General features: G+C 38.9%; 1 protein-coding gene across 2 annotated transcripts in view; it reads right to left on the reverse strand.

Annotated features, from left to right (window-relative positions):
- The window catches only part of LOC122559657 (coiled-coil domain-containing protein 91-like), a 195,088-nt gene that overhangs the window by 108,796 nt on the left and 63,521 nt on the right, over window positions 1-22,771 (reverse strand). For both annotated transcript variants that reach the window (XM_087997234.1, XM_043709495.2), the window contains one exon: window positions 19,359-19,436. In XM_087997234.1, the coding sequence (XP_087853360.1) occupies window positions 19,359-19,436 (78 nt within the window). The remainder of the gene's footprint in view (window positions 1-19,358; window positions 19,437-22,771) is intronic.

Raw genomic sequence — 22,771 nt, forward strand, 5'->3', positions numbered from 1 at the left:
AAGAAAGCTTAGAATGAAAGAAAAAAGCCATACTTTTAGACTTAGCAAATAAGTTAATTTGGGTTAGAACATAGAGCAATACAGTGCAGAACAAGCCCTTCAGCCCTCGATGTTGTGCCGACCTGTGAACCATTCTCAGCTCAACCCCCTACACTATTCCAAAATCATCCCATGTGCTTATCTAAAGATTGTTTAAATCTCCCTAATGTGGCTGAGTTGACTATATTAGCAGGTAGGGCATTCCACGCCCTTACCACTCTGCGTAAAGAATTGCCTCTGACATCTGTCTTAAATTTATCACCCCTCAATTTGTAGTTATGCCCTCTCGTACAAGCTGACGTCATCATCCTCGGAAAAAGTCTTTCTCTGTCTACCCTATCTAATCCTCTGATCATCTTGTATGTCTCTATCAAATCCCCCCTTAGCCTTCTTCTTTCCAATGAGAAAAGACCCAAGTCTCTCAGCCTTTCCTCATAAAACCTTCCCTCTAGACCAGGCAACATCCTGGTAAATCTCCTCTGCACATTTTCCAATGCTTCCACATCCTTTCTGTAATGGGGCGACCAGAATTGTACACAATATTCCAAGTATGGCTGCACCAGCGTTTTGTATAGTTGCAGCATGATATTGCGGTTCCGGAACTCAATCTCTCTACCAATAAAAAAGTGAGGACTGCAGATGCTGGAGATCAGAGCTGACAATGTGTTGCTGGAAAAGCGCAGCAGGTCAGGCAGCATCCAAGGAGCAGGAGAATCGATGTTTCGGGCATGAGTCCTTCTTCAGGAAGAAGGGCTCATGCCCGAAACGTCGATTCTCCTGCTCCTTGGATGCTGCCTGACCTGCTGCGCTTTTCCAGCAACACATTTTCACCTCTACCAATGAAACCTAACAGACCATATGCCTTCTTAATAGCACTATCCACCTGGGCGGCAACTTTCAGAGATCTATGCACATGGACTCCAAGATCCCTCTACACATCCACACTACCAAGAATCTTTCCATTGACCAAGTACTCTGCCATCCTGTTATTCTTCCCAAAGTGCATCACATTTAGCTGCATTGAACTCCATTTGCCACCTCTCAGCCCAATTCTGCAGTGTATCCAAGTCCCCTTGCAACCTGTAACATTCTTCCAAACTGTCCACTACTCCACCAACTTTAGTGTCGTCTGCAAATTTACTAATCCATCCACCTATGCCTGCGTCTAAGTCATTTATAAAAAAGACAAACAGCAGTGATCCCAAAACAGATCCTCATGGCACACCACTAGTAACTGGACTCCAGACTGAATATTTTCCATAATCAAGGACCGAGATAAAGCTTGAAATTGTTAGGAAGTTACTCAAACACTTAGGTATATCAGAGAAACAGGCAAGTGCAGTAGAGGTGGAAAAACTTAAATTACAATTGAGGAAAATGGAGTTAGAAGATAAAAGGGGGGGTGGGAAGAGAGAGAGAAAAAAAAGAGGAAAAAAAGAGAGGAGGCTCTTAGCTGAGCAAAGAGAGAGAGAAGAAAGGGAGAGACAAAGAGAGAGAATTTGAACTTGAAAAGTTGCAATTAGTCAGCCAAGTCAAGTTAACAGGATAGAGATTAAAAGGTAGTGATATATACAAATATATCAAAACTCTGTCACATTTTGATGAGAGAGATGTTTAAACCTTCTTTATTTCATTCAGAAAATTGGCTAGACAGATAGGGTGGTAAGAGGATTTATGAGTAATGCTAGTTCAGACTAAACCGGTAGGCTGAGGCAGTGAGGTATTTGCCACACTGTCAGATGAGGGGTCAAGAGATTACAAAGAGGTTAAACAGGCTATTTTATGTGCTTATAAATTGGTACCAGAAGCATCTAGACAGCGGTTCAGAAACACAAAGCAGGAACCAGGTCAGACTTGCATTGAATTTGGAACAATTAAACATAGTCATTTTAACAGAGGGGTGCATAGTCCAAGGAGAGATAAGATCTACGAGACTCAGAGATTACTCTGCTGGAGGAGTTTAAAAACTCATTTCCAGAAATGGTAAGAATTCATGTGGAGGAACAGAAAGTTCAGGAAGTGAGAAGGGGAGCAGAATTAGCAGACAAATACACGATGATGCATACGACAAGCTTCCAGCCAGAATTTCATCCTGTGAGGGATAGAAGTTGGGAGAAGGGGAGATCCTACACTCCAAAACCAAGAGTAGAGAACAGTGGTAAAAGTTTGCCACAGGTTAAGAAGAAAGCCCAAGAGGGTGGAGAGGAGGTGAAAGGCCTCAGGTGTTTCCACTGTTGTAAAGTGGGACACAAAGTCACAGTGCTGGTTGTTAAAGAAAGGCACTGTGCAAAAAGATGTGGTAAAAAAATGTAAAGCCAGTGGCATTAATGAAGGTAGTAAAGAAGACCTCAAGAAGAGCAGAGGAGCTGCAGGATATTGCACAGCCTAGGCAGGGGGTGGGTATGGAGTTAGTACTTGATCTCTACAAAGAATTCGCCTCGGTGGGTAAAGTTTACTCAGAAAGAACAGGGGGAGAAGGACAAGAAGTTATAATTTTGACAGATACAGGATCTAACCAGTTGCTAATAGTAAGAGATGTGCGAATATGCACTCTTTCTGATCTGGTAACTGAGTGTGTGGTAATTTGTGGGACAGATGGAAAGAAATTGAGTATTCCTCTTTGTAAGGGTTTCCTCCGGGTGCTCCGGTTTCCTCTCACAGTCCAAAGATGTGCAGGGTCAGGTGAATTGGCCATATTAAATTGCCTGTAGTGTTAGATAAGGGGCAAATGTAGGGGTAGGGGTGGGTTTCGCTTCGGCGGGTCAGTGTGGACTTGTTGGGCCTGTTTCCACACTGTAATCTAATCTAATCTAATCTAATCTAATCTAAAGATCAGGTTGGAGTATCAACATAAGACTGAGGAAGTTACAATGGGGGTGACTGACAGAGTTCAGTTCCAGGAATTCAGTTTGTACTTGGGGATGATTTGGCCGGATTCAAGGTGGGATTGATACCCCTTGATGTGGAGAAGCCCAAGGAAGACCAAGAAACTGAGAAGTTAAAACAGAAATATCCTGGTATTTTCCCAGACTGTGTAGTAACCAGATCTCACTATCATAAGTCACAGCACGAAGCGAAAAGTAAAGAGAAAGATAAAGGAGTTGACGTTCAGTTAGTGGACACCCTGTTTGATGTAATGGTGCAGGAAAATCCTGAACAGGCAGAGCGTCAGACAGAAGTGTTTAGTCCTAAAAGGCTAAGATTTTCACCAGCAATACAAGACGATAAAAGATACATACATGGACGCAAAGTGCAAAAGGGAGGCAGAGGATATTTCTGAGGGTTATTATCTTAAAGACACAATCCTAAGTCAGAAATGGAGACCACGGCAGGTTAGTTAAGAGAAGAAATGGGCCGAAGTACACCAGATTGTGTTGCTAGTAGCATACAGACAGGTGATGTTACAGACAGCATCTGAACCACCTGCAGGAAGTCACCTAGGGGTACGAAAAACTCAGGCTAAGGTACAAAAACACTTTTATTGTCCTGGAATGCACAAGGCTATGGTTAGCTTCTGCTGTACATGTCATACATACCAAATGGTTTTATTACCGCCTGTGGCTTACCTACCAACACCTTTGTTGCCAATTCCTGCATTCGAAGAACCTTTCACGTGGGTTATAATTGATTGTGTAGGTCCCCTCCTGAGAACTAAAAGTGGGAACCAGTACTTGTTAACCATAGCGGATGTGCTGAAAATGTGTTGCTGGAAAAGTGCAGCAGGTCAGGCAGCATCCAAGGAGCAGGAGAATTGATGTTTCAGACATGAGCCCTTCTTCAGGAAGGGCTTCCTGAAGAAGGGCTCATGCCCGAAACGTCAATTCTCCTGCTCCTTGGGTGCTGCCTGACCTGCTGCGCTTTTCCAGCAACACATTTTCAGCTCTGATCTCCAGCATCTGCAGACCTCACTTTAACCATGTGTTTACCAGATTACCTGAGGCAGTTCCATAAAAAGAGTATCAAGGCAAAAAAGGTGGTTGAGGAGTTAGTAGCTTTCTTCACACGGTATGGGCTACCCAGAGAGATTCAGTGAGACTAAGGGTCAAATTTTGCTGCTAAGGCTGTTTGAGGTGGTTATGGATAGCTTAGGTACACAGCACTTGTGGTTATGGATACCTTAGGTATACACCAGTGTGTATCACCTAAATCCTAGGGAGGTTTGGAAAGGTGGCATCAGACCTTGAAGACGATGTTGAGAGCATACTGTCAAGTTTATCCAAATGATTGGAATAAAGGTATCCCATTCATAATGTTTGTCATTAGAGATGCCCCAAACACAACTTCTCAGTTTATTCCATTCGAGTTAATAATTGGGCAAGAAGTGAGGGGCACTTTAAAATTAAAGAAATTGTCAGGACCAAAGTTGGAGATCTCACACTTAGATTGTGTATCAGAGGTGAGGGAGAGACAAAATAGTGTAGATGAGTTAGCTAAACAGCACCTAAAGAGGGCACAGTATAGAATTAAGCAGGTGGCAGATAAAAGCTCTAAGGCTCGGTCATTTTCCCAAGGGGATAATGTGTTAGTACTGTTACCAGTGATACAAGATCCCTTCAAAGCCAGGTTTGGTGGTCCCTATCAAATGGAGAAAAAGTTGTTAGGTGAACTATCAAGTAAAGATGCCTGATAGAAAGAAAAGGTATCGGGTATGTCATGTGAACATGTTGAAACTGTATTATACTAGAGAGAAAGAACTGGAGAAACAGGTGTTAGTTAGTGCCCCACAGAGTGAGGAATCAAATCCAGATGATGCAGATTTCGATGTACCTCAAAATAGATTAAAAAGTGAAGTCATCCTTGAGGAGTGGGATAGGTTAGTAAGCTCTTTGTCTCATGAGCATAGAACACAGTGGAAAGATTGGTTACTGCAGTATAAGGCCATATGTAAGAATCAGACAGGGAGGACTAATGCTATTGTACATTAAGTAGATGTAGGGAATACTGCTCTGATAAAACAACACCCCTATCAGCTTAATCCTTTCAAAGCTAGATAGGTCCAGAAGAAGATGGAGGCCATGTTCAATGAGGATATCATTGAACCAAGCCAGAGCAAGAGGAGTTCACTGATCATCTTAGTTCCCAAACCAGACGGACTCAACGATTCTGTGTGGATTACTGGAAGGTCAATGCCTTTATAAAATAGGACTCTTATCCAATTCCTAGATTGGAAGACTGTATCGAGAAAATCAGACAAGTCAGTTACATCACCAAGTTGGACTTACTGCGTGGTTACTGGCAGGTACCTTTATCAGACGGTGAAAGAAATTTCTGCATGTGTAACCCCAAATGGGCAATATCAATTTAAAGTGATGCCCTTTGGAATGAAGAATGCATCCACCACATTCCAAAGACTCATGAACTGAGTTGTGGTTGGGTTAATACACTATTTGGATGACGTTGTGATCTTTAGTAAGTCCTGGAAAGATCACATGATACAGTTGGCAGAGCCCTTTGAATGACTACAAGAAGCAAAACTGGTAATAAAGTTAAACAAAACTGAATTCACGAAAGCAGAGATGACATAACATCAATCATGGAAGATTGACCCCACAGAACGCAAAGATGAAGGCCATCGAGGAATTTCGACCAACCTCTAACAAAGAGGTGCTTTGATTCTTCAGACTCAACAGATTCTATCGGAAGTTTGTTCCAAACTTCAGCAATTTAATGGCACCGTAAACTGATTTGCTGAAGAAAAACATAAAGTTTCAGTGGACAGAACAATGCCAAGAGGCATTCAAGCACTTGAAAGCAATATTAGCCACCAAACCGGTTTTAGCTACACCAAACTTTTCAAAATTGTTTAAAGTTGCCATCAATGCTAGTGACAGGAGTTGGAGCTGTACTGCTACAGGAAGAGGAAGATGGAATTGAACCGCCAGTTGGTTACTTTTCGAAGAAGCTCAACATCTACCACAGGAAATACTTCACTATCGAAAACGAACTATTGAGTTTGGTACAGGCCTTACAACAGTTTAATGTGTACATCACGACCGACGTGTCGGAGACAGTTGTGTACACAGATTCTTACATTCTTAGAACGCTTTAAAGACAAGTATGTGAGACTATTTCATTGGAGTCTTATGTTACAAACTTTTAATTTAAAAATCATACATGTTGCAGGTCGTAAGAAAGTAATCGCAGATTTAACTGATAAAATTTAGATGTGATTTGTATTTGTTTAATGTTTTTATATATATATATATACATACATACACACACACACACAGGTATATGTGAAGAAGTTAAGGTGAACTTAGATTAAAATTATCTGTATGTTAGGGTAATTCATTTAAAGAATAGAAAAAAAATGAAGCCATCTTTTCATTATGATGGTTCATTTTTTCTTGAAGGGAGAGGTGTCATGACGGTATAAGAGGTGCTGTACCTTTTAAGAGTTAAAAGCTCGCAGAACTACCTGACACAGCACCAAGTGTTCTGAACAAGGTAACAATGTAATGTTTGGTCGAACAGCTAGATTAACTGGGTTGCCTGGAGACAAAGAAAAACAAATTCAAATTGGGCCAATCAGTTTAAAGTATGCCCCAAAATACCAAACTCCAATCAAGTTTGAATTTAATATTTTGATAATATTAACACCTATGAAACTATCTGAATCTTTCGGGTATAAAATCCAAGAAAATTAAACAGTTGGAGGAGAACAGCTAAAAGATAAACAGATGTAGGCTGCTAGTAAGAACTTTGAGAGGTACCTGTCTGGAGAAGGTGTTTGCACAGGAAAAAAAGATAGACAGCAACCTGGAGAGCAAATCGATAGAGGAAGATACCAAGAGAAGATTTGACAGCTGGATGGTTTTGAAATTTGAATTTTTCTGCAAATCTTAATCAGGGGTTTTACCAGCCCAGTATTGGGGGGGGGGTAAAAGATAGGTTTAGATAAATGGGTTGTAAATAGTTGTCAGTTAATTATTCTCTGTTAGACTTTGAAAAATTAAAGTTGTTAATTTTTTACTATATTGACCTTTGGGATAGTTCTTTGCCTCTCAAGTTTTCACTGGGTGAATCTTTTCTGCGTGTCGAGTTTAAAGTAGCAGAGGGGTTTATCTGGTGTCATAACACTCTCACCTTCAAGTCACGAGATTGTGAGAAAGTTCACTTTAAAGACATAAGCCCACAACCAGCATGACAGTTCCCAGGGGCAGTAATAATGCTTCTTTGTTGAAGAGGCTGTCAAGTGAGACATTAAATTAAGGTTCTTTCTGCATTCTCAGATGCATGTAATGATCCCATGACAGTATGTCAAAGATGACCAGGAGATAACTAGCCAACGTTCAATCTTAAATCAACATCACCAAAACAGGTGATCTGGTTATTTAAATACAGATGCAAAACAAGCTGTAGAAAGGCAAGGAAGGCTGAATAATAGACTTTTATATTTGGTTATGGGGTTATGACAGACTGAGTTTCATTCGTACAAGCAACAACAGGCTAATAGACTCTGCTGGGATTTGATGAGATTGAAATTAGCAGAGTCTATTAGCCTGTTGTTGCTTGTACGAATGAAACTCATCAAATCCCAGCAAACATCCAATTCTGCAAGACTCTTCCCCAATTCTAGTTCCAGACTCAGACTTCCCACAATTTCTCACTACCCTATATTCAGTATTCCAAAGCCCTGGGATTTATCATTTAATATACTGGTCATCCAAAGACCCCATCACGGCCAGACACAGTTCTTCATCCCAGTCATCCCAGGATATCCCAGGATAACTACCAACACTGTCAAATCAGTGCGCCTGATAATATGACTTGGCTTAACACCAACTTCAGAGAAAACGAACTTGTTAAAAATCTAAATAACTTCACATCCACACCAAAGTTCCAAGTTTTTTTTTGTTCTGGATGGTCTTAAGACGAACAAACTGGTGAAACAGAGGAGAATAGCCATAAATTAGGCTATTGAACAGGCTGGTCATATGGGCTGATCAATGGTAAAATTGAATTAAATCCTGATAAGTGTGAAAAGATGCATTTGGGCAGGGCATGCAAGTAAATGCATGGTAAATAGTAGGACCCCAGGAAGCAACAGGGATCTTGGTATGCATGTCCACCAGTTCCTTAAAGTAGCAAGACAGAAAGATAAAGTGGTTAAGAAAGTGTATGGAATACCTTCATTCGATAATGCATAGAGATTAAGAGTTGGAGGTGATACTTGAACTGTATACAACATTGGTTAGGCCACAACCAGACTATTGGGAACAGTCTGGAATCTATTTTACAGGAAGGATGTGATTGTACTAGAGAAGTTGCACAGGAGATTTGTCAGTATGTTGCCCGGGTAGGAGAGTTTTAGTTATGAAAATATGCTAGATAGACTGGGGTTATTTTCCATGGGGCAGAGAAATATGAGATGGTACATTTTTGAAATGTATAAAATTAGGAAGGGCAGAAACAGGTGAACAGGAAGAAATCTTTTACATTGATGGAAGAATCAATGACCAAGTAGCAGAGATCAAAGAGGCAGGAAGAGGGGATGAGGGGGAAAAACAACTTTTCACCTCAAGGTGAATGGAAACCTGGAACTCATTTGCCTGTAAGGATGGTAGAGATAGAAACCTTCATAACATTTAAGATGTAATTATATGTACACTTCTAATGTGAAAGGCACACAAAGTTTTGGGCCAAGTGCTAGAAAATGGGAATACAATAGTCAGGTGGTTGTTTTTGACCAGTACAGACTCAATGGGCTGTAGACCTCTCTGACTATTCGTGACATTACTCAGTTGAGCAATAAAGTTTCTCCATATGCCAAACTTCCCAGCTTGTAGTTTCACATTAATTGCTCATGCACAAATGGAAAGTTCCAACTATGCTAATTTCCAATCCACTTTGTTTCTGTTCAACGATTCCACTGATGACTGGAAGTCACCTATGCCTTAGTTTAAAATCTACCTTTTTAAACTTATTGACGTCATAGGGCAGTAATTAGTTTGATTAGCAACTCAACATAGATGTTTAACTTTTTTTCATTCCTGGACATAAACATTCACCCTTGCTCAATGAGTTTCTTTAATACTGAAAATCTAGAACAGAATTGATACTTCCAATTCAAATATCTATGATAAGGAGACTGATACTCATGACCAACTTTCATTTGACCAAACAGGAACTCTATACGTACACTACAAAACTGGTGACTGCTTGATGACTTACAACTGAATTCCAGTTGGTTTGGATCTTCAGATTGGTCTGATAAGCAATATTTATTTGTCTTAAGGGATCTCGTTTTAAAAACAGGCACAAGGAATGCTAAAATATTGGACTCTGCTTCAGGTTCATTATTCGGGGCGGCACGGTGGCTCAGTGGTTAGCAATGCTGCCTCAGTGTCAGGGACCCGGGTTCGATTTCCCATCTCAGGCGACTGTCTGTGTGGAGTTTGTACATTCTCCCCATGTCTGCGTGGGTTTCCTCCAGGTGCTCCTGTTTCTTCCAACAGGTCAGATGGATTGGCCATGCTAAATTGCACATAGTGTTAGGTACCTTAGTCAGGGGGAAATACAGAGGAACGGGTCTGGGTGGGTTACTCTTCGGAGGGTTGGTGTGGATTTGTTGGGCCGAAGGGCCTGTTTCCATATCGTGGGGAATCTAGTCTTACCAACAGTTAAATTGTTAGGGGAGAAGCAGCAGACAGTTATAGTATATATGACACGTACTTAGACTGGCAATGATGTGATACCTGATGCAGGAATAGTTCTGGGGTCTCCAGTGCTTCACATTTATTAACAAGTCCAATGAAGGAATAGGAAGCATATATCCAAGTCTGAAGATTTTTGATTAGAAAGGAAGTATAGATAGGAGCAGAAATCTCCAAATTAAATAAATGGTAGTTGAACTTAGTATTTACTACAAGGTCATCCACACTGGACCAAAGAAATATTGAGAAATTAGAAAATATGGAGGAGAACTGATTTAGCCATTCAAAAACCTGATCTGGGTAAAACCATTTAAAGAACCACAGGATCCTGCATATCTCTGCCAAACTGCCAACTGCCCTAGCACTGTCATTTAATGAAATGATTATCCCAGACTTCTCTTCTTAATTACAGACTGCCACCTTAATCCCTCTCCTCATCACTTTCACCTTCACCCCCAATAAGTGTGAGGATCTCAACGGATGGACACAACTTTTTGTGACAACCAAGCCAATCAGAAGTCTGTTGTTTCACTCAAATTCTCAAACCCACCTGACCAAATCAACTGCAGGTTTACCTCCTGCCCTACCACTGAACTCACAACTTTTTCAGGTTTCTCTTTTATCTCTACTCAGTTCTTCTCCAAGATTATCATGTCAACAAGATCCAACTTCTGCTCCCTTGAACACATTCCCACTAAACTGCTGGTCTACCCACTGTCGCTTTATGGCCAACATGTTAGCTATTATTCCCCATTTTTTTGGTCCCCATCAGGTACTCTGACCTTTCTCTACCCTTCAATTCTGCTAATTATACTGCCCTCCTCAAAAATCCATCACTGAACCTTCTGTCCTTGCAAACCACAGTCACATGTCTAATTTCCTTTTCCTCTCCAAAGCTCATGAAGATGCTGCCTCCCAAAACCACATCTACCATTTCTGGAGGAGTTCCAGGATTTTAAACCAGCAGTGAAGGAATAGCATCATAGTTCCAAGTCATGATATTAGTGTGGCTTGGAGGGAATTTGGAGGTGGTCCCTTTCTCTTATCCTTATCTTTTTAGGTTGTAGAGGTTATTGGTTTGGAAGTTGCTGTCTAAGGAGCATTGTCAAGATGTTCTCTCCCTTGAATTCTAAATTTAAATGCCTCCAAACAGGTTTCCACCGCAGAACTGAAATGGTCCTTTTCAAAGTGACACATTAAATCCTATGGTTCTGTGACCATAGTAAACCATCCTTCCTCATGCTTCTCCATATATCTACAGCCTTTGACATGGCCCAGTCCTCGAACACCACTTGAGAGATATTTAGCTCCCACAAATGGATCCATCCTATCTTTCTAACTTCAGCCAGCAATTAAGCTGAAATGACTTCTCCTCTTGCTCATTTACGGCTGGAATTTCTCAAGGATCTATTCTTGCCCTCCGACCCCGGCAACATTTCATTAATTTGGAATCTTTTGAGACATCATCTAGAACATAATATGCTGAAGGTAACCAATTCTACCTAAACACCACTTCTCCAATCTCACAGTCTGAAAATGTTTGTCTGATATGGAGTACTGGATGAGCAGAAATCATGAGAGGCATGGATAGGGTAAGTAGACAAAGTCTTTTCCCTGGTTTGGTGAATCCAGGACTAGACGGCAAATGTTTAAGGTGAAAGAGGAAAGATTTAAGAGGCCTGAGGGGCAACATTTTCATGCAAAGGCGGGGTGCGTATATGGAATGAGCTGCCAGAGGAAGTGGTTGAGACTGGTACAATTACAACATTTAAAAAGCATCTGGATGGGTACATGAATAGGAAGGGTTCAGAGGGACATGGGCTAAGTGCTGGCAAGAGGGACTAGATTAATTTAGGATATCTGATTTGCATAGACGCTTTGGACTGAAGGAACTGTTTCCATGTTGTACATCTCGATGACTCTATGATACCAACCTAGATTTGACTATTCCATTATTTTCTTGGTCGACCTTTCTCTTTTGCTTTATGTACACTGAAGCTCATCCAAAATTCTGTTGCCCATGTCCCAAAAAAGCAAGTGCAGTTAAAGAAACTGAGTGGATACCTAGAGTTAGGGAGTCTGGTGAAGGAGGATGGGGTTTGTTTCAGTTTGCCTTCCTACCCTCTTGCCCTATTAGAATAGGCTGTTGCTCTACTAGAGAGCAGCTAGGTTTTTATTGAGTACCTAATAAGTGGTCAAGGTCTTTTCTAAAGTTTTATTATAGAAATTGGTATAATTTTGAGAAACTGGATGTTATCACAGCATCAATAATCATATCACTTAATTAATTAAAACTCTTTAGAATCACAGGAAAGGATACGTGCAAGGCCTCAGCCCTTGGGAATTTCTGGATACCAATGTGATCCCAGACAAACATATCTGCAGTAAATGCCTGAAGTTCAGGGAACTACAACTTAGAGTTTAAGAGTTGGAGTCTGAATTAGAAACAACTTGTTACATCGAAGAATGGAAAAGTTGAGGTAGCTGTATCTCTGCGTATTGCCAAGGTTCAAGACATCTGACCGGGTTCAATTCCCGCCTCAGGCAACTGTCTGTGTGGAGTTTGCACGTGCTCCCAGTGTCTGCGTGGGTTTCCTCTGGGTTCTCCGGTTTCCTCCCACAGTCCAAAAATGTGCAGGTTAGGTGAATTGGCCATGCTAAATTGCCCGTAGTGTTAGGTGAAGGGGTAAATGTAGGGGAATGGGTCTGGGTGGGTTGCTCTTCAGAGAGCCGGTGTGGACTTGTTGGGCCGAAGGGCCTGTTTCCACATTAAGTAATCTAATCTAAAATCTAATCTGTTCAGAGTTGAATTGGAATTTATACTGAGAAGAGGAGGATCCAGTTATCTGTAGAGGTACCAATGACATATGTAGAACTAGGGAAGAGGTTCTGCATAGAAAGTACAATGAGCTAGGCATTAAATTAGAAAGACGGAAGTGGGTACTGCAGATGCTGGAGATTACTGTCAAGATTAGAATGGTGCTGGAAAAACACAGCAGGCAGCATCTGAGGAGCAGGCAAATCAATGTTTTGGGCAAAAGCCCTTCAAGCAGAACCTCAAAGGTTACAATCACTAGATTATTACTTATGTTGTGTACAAATTGACCAAAGGAGGTACTTGCTGAGGTGAACATGCGACTCAAATCAGGGTGTGGGAGAAGTGGGGTTTAACAACACAGGGCACTGACAGCATTAGTGGAAAAAATGTAGCTAAACAGTACTGTCTATACCTGAACCATGTTAGGACCAATGTTACATTACATTATTTTTTACATTACATTACATTACAGTTATTATGAACTGCATTATCAAGTAAGTGCAGAGGGTTTAAACTAAGTTAGATATGTATTAGCAAGTGATCAATGTGGAAAGAAGTAGGATATTGAAGAGTAGAGACCAGGTAAGAAAGCAAAATAGACTGCAGATGAGGGACAGACAGAGGAAAAAAAGGAATGCTCGAACGATCAAGATTCAATGTTAGAAAGGTAACAAAGAAAAAACTAAAAGCTTTGTTTTTGAATGAGTGTAGCATTCATAACAAAAGTAAATTAATTGTTAGCTCACTTTAAAGTAAATGAATAATATCTGTTAGTCCTTAGGGACAGCATGAGAAGTATTAGGTCCTGAATATTGAGGGGCATCTGACATTCACGAAGAATAAGGGAAAGTGGAGGTACAATACTGTTAAGGGAAAAAGTGAGGACTGCAAATGCTGGAGATCAGAGTTGAAAAGTGTGCTGCTGGAAAAACACAGCTGGTCAAGCAGCAGCTGAGGAACTGGAGAGTGAATGTTTTGAACATGAGCTCTTCATCAGTAATATTCAGTACTGCTAATCAAGAATGGTATCTGTGCAATAGTTAGAGATGACCTTGGTTCAAATTAGGACGCAGAATCCTTTTGGATGGATAGGACACTTAATAAGGGAAGGAAGTGACTACAGGGAATGGCATATAAACCCCTAATAGTCATCACAACGTAAAGAAAAGTATGCAAGAAAAAATACTGGATGCTTATGCTATCGAGAGAGAGATAATCATAGGTGACTTAATTAATGTATAAACTGGAAAAATCAGATTGGCAGTAGCAGCCTGGTTAAAAATTCATAGAACTCTCTTAAGGTAGTTTCTTCGAGCCACACATTTTGGAACTGGCCAACATAGTTATATTGGAATTAGTATTGTGGAATGGAACAGGATTAATTAGCAACCTCAGAGTAATGGCACCCAGAGATATCAGTGATCATAGTATAACTGAATTTTATATTCAGTTTGAAAGAGAACAGATTGGGTCTAAACTTACTATTTTAAACTTAGGAAAGAGCAATTCAGTTGGCATGAAAGCTGACTTAGCTGATGTGAATTGGCATAGATCAATAAAGACACAGAAACAGACATTTTAAGGAATATTTCAGAATACTTCTAGTATACTCCTACTATAAGAGAGGCCACAACATAAGCTCATAAGTCCATAATGTGTTGGAGCAGAAGTAGGCTATTTGGCCCATCTAGTCTGCTCAGTTAGTCAATAACGTCATGACTAATCTGATTATCTTCAACTCAACTTTCCTGCCTTATCCCCATAGCCATCAATACCCTGTTAGCTAAAGAGTTAGGGAAAGTATAAAACTTACAGAAAAAGGTAGATGGTAAGTCAGATGATTGTTCAAAATATAAAGAATGGTAGGGAATGATTAAGAGGTTAATCAAGAAGAAAAAAATTAGACTATGAGAGGAAGCTAGTTGTAAGTGTAAAAGTGAATAGCAAAGATTTGTACTGATAATTAGAAAGGAAAAGGATATGTCAAGTTGGTCCTGCAGAAAGCGAGAATGGGGAATTAATAACAGATGATAAGGAAATGATGAATGAAACAAAAATATTTTTCTTCTGTCTTCACTATAGATGAAAAAAAATCATTACAGTTATACTTGTAAATCAGCAACTGGAAAAGAGAGGAACGTGATGAAATTACAATCATACGAAATGTGGTACAAAGCAAGCCAATAGAGCTGCAGGTCAACAAGTTCTTAAAGGAGGCAGCTTATCAGTTAGTAGATGGTGTTAACTTTCCAAAATTCCCTCGATTCAGGAAAGGTTCCATCATACTGGAAGGTGGCAAATGTAATTCCGTTTCTAGAAAGAGGCTGTTTGAGGGAAGTGGGGGGGCCGAAAACCACAGGCTAATTAACTTTCCTGGAGAAAGTTTAGATTCAACAATTTAACAGATTATAGTTGCACATTTTGAAAACTCAAGGGAACCAGGAAGAGGAGCATGGTTTCATTTTGGAAAATCATATTCAACCTATTTATTAGCCTTCTTTGAAGGAATAACATGAGTTGTAGATAAGTGAGAGTCAATAGATGTACTGTGCTTTAGTTTCCAGAAAGCATAAGGAGCCATTCAAAAGGTATTGTGGAAAATAAAAAGATCACGTGTAAGGAGTAATACATTAACATGGATAGAAGATGAGCCGACCAGAGTATGGATAAATGGGTTTTTAATCTAATTACAGGATGAGAGACATGGAGCCCTCCAGACGCCTGTACTAGGACCTCAACTTTATGGAGTTTGTGTCAATGACTTAGATGAGGAAAATGAAGGCAGGCTAGTTAAATTCACACGTAACAAAAAATGGAAGGAAACTATGTTGAGAAAAAACAGTAAAAGTTTGCAGAAAGAAAGAAATAGATTGATTGAGTGGACAAAAAATTTTGCATTTTGACTACAATGAGAAAAAATGCAAGTTGTTCATTTTGGCAGGAAAAAAGAAAGAACAACTACAGATATCCCAAGTGCAGAGAGATTTAGTTATTCTGGTTCAAGGGTCACAAAAAGTTAATACATTGGTATAGCAGTCAATCAAGTAGTTTAATGGGATACTAACCTTTATTATGAAAGAGGTTTAACATAAAAGTCAGTGAGAGCATATCTCAATTACTGTGAGTAGTTTTGGCATCTTTATTTATGGGGGATGTAAATGCATTCTCAGTGGCTGAGGGGAGGTTTACGAGATTAAAATTTGGAATGTGTGCATTGTCTTACAAGAATAGGGTTGAATAAGCTGGGCTTGTTTCCATTCATGTTTAAAAGCATCAGCAGTGGCTTGATTGAAGTGTACAAGATCCTGAATAGTCTTGACAAGGTAGATGTAGAAAAAATGTGCCCTCTGTGCCTAAGGCCAGAATTAGGGGCAAAATTTCAAAATTTTGACTCTCTTTTAAGACAGAAAAGAGATTTTTTTTTTCTTGGAGATTTCTGTAACTTTGGAACTCTCTGCTCCTGTCCATCCACATCAAAGCAGCCTGTTTGATTGGCACCACATACACAAATATTCACTGTCTCCACCAATGCTCCATAGCAACAGTGTACCATCCATAAGATGCACTGCAGAAATTCACCAACGAGCCTTAGTCAGCACCTTTCAAACCCATGATCATTATCATCTGGAAAGATAAGGACAAATGATACATTACAACACAATGTGCAAATTTCCCTCCAAGCCGGCTCAAAATCCTGGAACCCCTTCGCCAAAGGCATTTTGGGTGTAACTATGCCAAACGGACTGCAACAGCATCACCTTCTGAAGGACAAGATTAGATTCCCTACAGTGTAGAAACAAGCCCTTCGGCCCAACAAGTCCACACCGACCCTCCGAAAAGAAACCCACTCAGATCTATTCCCCTACATTCACCCCTGACTAATGCACCCAACACTACGGGCAATTTTGCATGACCAATTCACCTGACCTGCACATTTTTGGACTATGAGAGGAAACCGGAGCACCCGGATGAAACCCATGCAGACACGGGGAAAATGTGCAAACTCCACACAGACAGCTGTCCGAGGCGGGAATTGGGATGGGTAACAAATGCTAGCCCAGACAGCATTGCTCATTTTTCATGAATGAATTTTAAAATAGCCAGGTAATTAAATATTTTTAAGGGGGAGGTAAATTCTGCAGTAAATGGGCACATGGGAATGTGGAATTTGAAATGCAAACACCTTAGCCATGATCATATTGAATGGAATCCCCTTTACCGGTTAACCATGTGTTCACCGACTCTGGTTCCATTTGCATGTCAACATTTAAGCTCTCACCCATTTTCAAATCAGTCCATAAACTCATCCTTCACTATACTTGCAGCCTCTTGCAGTTCTACATGCCTTCAAGACCTCCATGCTCTTCAAAACTGGGTCTTTTGCGCATCTCTTCTGTGCAATTTTAGTCACACCACCAATTATAACTATGTCTTCAACTGCCCTTGCTCTAAGCTCTGAAATTTACTCCCGAAAACTTTTCACCTATCTCTCTTCCTTGAAGACATCCAATAAAACTTATGTTTGTCCAAGCTTTTAGTCATGTGTTCATTTTAGGTGGTTTGGTGTCATATTTTGTTTGATAATCAATTGCATTTTGGGGAGATTTCCAGCTTTTTACTACCCTGTGAAAAAAGTGTTGCCCGATTTCTCTCCGAAAAACGCCTAGATCTAACTTAAAGGTCATGACCCCTCAATCTTGCTTTCTCCTCAGAAAGAAATTGTTTCATTGGTTCTTTTGTTCTATACCCCTTTTAAACTTTTGAAACATCTTGATCAGTTCAGTCATAATTCTTTTAGACTTATGGGATACACCTAAGTTACACAACCTGTCCTCAATTTAACCCTTTGAACTTCCATGTAATTCTGTTGAAATTTCTGTAGACCTATCCTTCATGAGGTGAGATCCTCAAGAATTATTGCAGCATTCCAGATCATTGTCTTTGCAACTGATGTATGACTTCCTCACTTGCAAGAATGACTAAAAAAAACGTCATTCAACGTGACTTATATTTGCAATAGTTCATACCTCCATGAAAATAGCTGCAAAAGACCCCCTATCAGGGTTGAATTATCAGTTCATTTTCCACACTGGCTGAGGCTACCAGAAAGTTCCCAACTTCTCAATCTCGCCCTTCACTTGAGTAGTGGTGACCCTTCGGTTAAAGTCACCATCTGTCATCTCTCTCTAATGAGAGAGCAACCCGACTAAAGGAACATTGCCAAAATGACTAACATTTGGCTCTCATTATTTTTGTAAACTGGACATTTGAAAGATTCTAAACAAGAAATACAAAATGGCAAAGCAGTTACGCAATACTATCAATTGTGGCGTCATGTTGTAGATCATATTTTACATTCAAGGGAGAGGAAAACTTTATTCAGATGGATTAGCACAGAGGAGTTTTTAGAATAACCTGCTCCAGGAACTGAGCTGTGCTGAATCTTTCTGAAAGTACGACAGATTGCCTTTGAAAACATTCTACCCAGAATGGAAATTTTAAAATATGCATGACTTACAAAAGCATACAATTAACTAGGTTATTTGCCTACATCACACAGAATGTTTGTTTTAAATCACAGAGCATCTGAAGTAGAATTTTAATTCCTTAATTAATGAACTATTTTATCATCTCATGCCAGACTTTTACTCATTGTGGCCAAAAGCTGATTTGTTGATTGTGACTTATCAAATTACACTAGGTAATTTTCCTGTACAATAACAAAAATATACAAACTATTAACCATAGCTACTAGATAGTCAGGTTCCAAATGTTGTATAGATCCACAAAGCAACAATTATTCTATCCTATGTTGTGAACTAAGTCACCAGTTTAAAACTTACTTTCAAGCAGATTTGCACCAAGCGAGGTAAAGCTAGACACAAACTAAAGGTACAGTTTGATATCAATGTGCTGGAAATCTTAAAAAGTGATCCTCTTTTTCAAACACAATGCAATGCTGTTTCCCTTAATTGAACTGTTTCTATCCTTCGTTTTAAGATTTACACATGAGCAGATAAAGAACTGATAACAGGAGTACCACTACACATATGATAACAAAGACAAAAGTAAGCTTTCATGGATGTGAATCAGTTTTCCAAAAATGTTTAGTTAAAACACTGAAAGTTATGTAGGAGGCAACATTCACAGTCAACAACTGGCCAGTGGCCCTTGGCTGAAAATGGGCAATGAAGGTAAAATTTTTAGACAAACCACTAGATGGAGCACCTCTGAAAGCAAAAACATTGGTTTGGGTTAAGGGCTGAAGCAAGAAAGGCTGCCACAAAGTTTTGCATTTGTAACTGAAAGAATCAATGGTTTTTTTGTTTCAAAGATCAAAGAATGAATTGATTATGTTTATATCTTCAAATGCATTTTCCTTCCATATTGTGTATGAATTCAGTCCAGTGCCATAACTACATAGGAATTTTTAATAATACTATTTTATTCAATAAACTTGTTTGCAGAAAGATTAAAAGTTAGCAGCCCCTGCTTTAGCTGAGAAGATGTTTTTGCAAGTTCATGACATGATCGGACAAAAATAGTCAATAATTCTACGCCAACATCCAAAATGACATTATTTGAAAAGCCAATAAAAAGTGTTCTTTCAAATTTATTTTTATGAAGCAAAATTGACTCTTTTCAATTAACTTTAATTGAATAGTACACAACATTTGGGTAAGTTTTATGTTTACTATAAATACTGCAAAAATCACCAGATTATTCACTTTTGTTTTCAGGTTTTGTGAATCAATATCTTCTGAGTTGCTGAAACACAGTTTAACATTGATACTGGTGTAGACCATTTAACCCCTCAAGCCTGTTTCACTTTTTAGGACACTAACCTTAAATTCTTCAATGATAATGCTTAAGGCATCATGACCAGCTTTCCTCAAGTCTTCCAGCTCTTGTTTGTGTTTACCCTGCAAAAACATTATTATATATTGTTGAAGTTTCAGTAATAGAGACTAAAAGGTATCACTACAGAGTTCAGTATTCAGTTATAGTTTGTCAACTTCCTTTTATGCCGAATGTGTAAATAATGCCATTAGTTAGAAACTTATTCATTGTTCAAGTTTTACGTTTAAAAGGTTTACAGTTAACAACAAAAACAGCTTAAAAGTACATAACAGATGCTTTCATTCTTTAAAAGTAGGCAGACAATACTCTGAAGCCATTAAATTCTAAAGACAAAAAATCAAACATTATAATTCTAGGATTTAGAAAATCTTTCAACTACCTACACGTCTCAATATGAAACAAGACATGACAATGAACTTTGATTTATATCATCTTGTAAAAGTGAACAAACAGCAATTAACAGCAGAAATGACAATTGAAGAACAACCACAACAGGGAAAATATTTCAAAGACCCACCACAAAGAGGAATCCCAATGAGGAAGATTGATTTTAGGAAGAGGATAAACCGATCATTGTTCATTAAATAAGTTTAGGATAGTAAAAAAGTTGAAAGAAAAAATATTCAATGTGGCAAAGATTAGTGAGAAACCAAAGGATTGGGAAAATTTTAAAAGATTGCAAAGTATGACCAAAAATGAAGAGGAAGAAAATAGACAGAGTAAACATGAAGTAACATAAATTAGCTCTTGCTGTCTGATTTTTATATACATAAGGTAGAAAGAGACCAAAGTTAATATAGGGTCCTAAAAAGCTAAGGAAGTAATAATGGGGGACCAGGAAATGGCAGAGGCATTAAGTAGATTGCACCAGCCTTTATAAGAGAGGACATTAATAACATTTCAAAAATTTTAAATCAACTGGCAAAAGGTGGCAAGAAAATAAATGAGGTAGCTATCACAAGAAACAATGTACTAGCAAAATTTATGGGGCTAAAAGGCCAGTCAGTCAGTTGGACCTAATGGATTGTATTCTAGGATAGTAAAGGAAGTAGCTAGAGAGATAGTGGATACACTGGTAGCAATCTTCCAACAATTCTTAAATTTGGGAAAAATCCCAAAGGATTGGAGAACTGCAATGTAACATCATAATCAAAAAGAAAAGGAGACAAAAGAAAACAGATAATTACAAATCAGTTAAGCTCAACATCTGCTTTTGAAAAAATATCATATTTATAAAGGAATAATTAGCAGAGTTTGTAGAAATACACAAAAAATTCAAGAAATTTATTAAAACTTATTGAGTAGGTAACAAGCAGGAAAAATAAAAGGGAATCAATATATGTAAAACATTTGGACTTCAAAATGGCATTTGATAAGGTTTTCCACGTAAGGTGGCTTCATAATATAAGAGCCCCTGGTGTTGGAGTGATATAGTAGCACACTCAGAAGACTGACTAACTAATAGAAGACAGAGTGGAGATAAAGGGGGGAATCTTCAGAGTGAGAACTTGCAACTACTAGAATCGGCCATAATTATTTACAATATGTATTAATATCTGTGATGAGGGAAGTGAATGCACTATCAAGTTTTAGATGACAAAAATAGAGAGGAATACAAGGATTGAGAATGACAGTGTACAGAAGGATATAGATAGGTTAATTGATTGGACAATAACTTAGCAGGTGGATAAATCAGAAGTTATGCACTTTCTCAGGAAGAAAGAAAAACTGATTATTATTGAAATGGAGAAAAACTATTGAAAGTTGCCGCATAGTAGGATTTAGCAGCAATTGTGCATGAATCACAAGAAGTTAGCATGGAATGTTGACGTTTAATTCAAAGAGAATGCAGAGTATAAAAATAAGGAGGTCTTGCTAAATTATACAAGGGATTAATCAGATCACACCTAGAATGTTATGAACAGTTTTGGTCAACTTGTCTAAGATATACTGGCACAGGAGGCAGTCCTGGGAAAGCTCACTAGGTTGAACCTGAATATGGATGAATTTTCTGATGAGAAGAAGTTGAATACATTGGGCCTTTATACAGTGAAATTTAACAGAATGAGAGATGACCTTATTGAAACATTATTGAAAGGATATATGATGGAAAAAGCAGGAAGGTGGAGTTGAAGATTATCAGATCAGCCGTGATCTCACTGAATGGCAGGGCAGATTGAATGGACCAAATGGTCTACTTCTATGACTAATGACAAAGCTTTCATTCTCTCAGAAGTATCCGTAGCTTTGCTCTGTTGTACATGCAATTGCTATTTCTCATATGTATAGATATATTGCTTCATCCTGATTAGACTTTACCAAACACACAAGACTGAATGAAATCCTTGTATTCATGTTTGAAGTGTTTGGATGATCACCTGACTGAGACTGAAGCAGGTTGTACATTTTGAAAAGAAACTTTCATTTTATTTCCACCCTTAGTAAACTACATAGAAATGTGCTACATAGAAATGCCATCACTATTTTTAGATGGCAATTTCATTAATGTGATTTTATCATATTTTCACTGAGCCAAACAGCTGTGTAATATTATGCCAAATAGAAACACATTTACGCATTGGTTTTGTCATCATCAATAATTGTCCAAAATATTCTGGTAAGATAGCGATGAGGTTAATGGTGCTCACTATTATTTTATGTGCAAATGCCACAGCAACTTCAGGCAAACATAGGCAAACAAAAAAAAATTCAGAAGTTTGTACTAAACACGCATGGCTATATTTTAGCCCTGTAAAAACCGTCTTTCATGATCATATTCTCCATTTAAACGCACTGAGCGTTGTGATCTCCAGTAGTTGTATGATAGATGCAAAGTACAAATGCCACAAAAAGATGCCATTTCAAATCTAGGTATCCTTTGAAAAGATTTATTGCTTCCAATCAACCTCACTGATATAGTAAACCAGTTATTATCAGCATGGTGTGTCATTTCATTTCTGTAATCATGATTGAGGTTAGTGTAATGGTAGTGAGTCTGGACAAGTATTCCGGAAGGTGAAAGTGAGGACCGCAGATGCTGGAGATCAGAGTCAAGATTAGAGTGGTGCTGGAAAAGCACAGCTAGTCAGACAGCATCCGAGCAGCAGAAAAATTGACATTTCAGGCAAAAGTCCTTCATCAGGAATTCATCAGTATTCCAAAATCCCTGGCTAATGTTCTGGAGGACTTGGCGAAGTCATAATGCCTCTACCACTGGGCCAAAAGGTCGAAGTCCATGCCCGACTAGCCGCATGTGTCCAAAAAGGTTAATTAATTAAAAAAAACATGGAGTCTGATTTCTTAAAGTTTTAAAAGGTTCAAACAATTAAAAAAGTAAATAAAGTTTATCATTTTCTTTATATCTTTTTTTCTCTCAATTCAATCTTACTCTACTTGT

The sequence above is a fragment of the Chiloscyllium plagiosum genome, unplaced genomic scaffold, assembly GCF_037043375.1.
Source record: "Chiloscyllium plagiosum isolate Xiang-an unplaced genomic scaffold, Cpla_swu_hap1 HiC_scaffold_19, whole genome shotgun sequence".
In the NCBI taxonomy this organism is placed as follows: Eukaryota; Metazoa; Chordata; class Chondrichthyes; order Orectolobiformes; family Hemiscylliidae; genus Chiloscyllium; species Chiloscyllium plagiosum.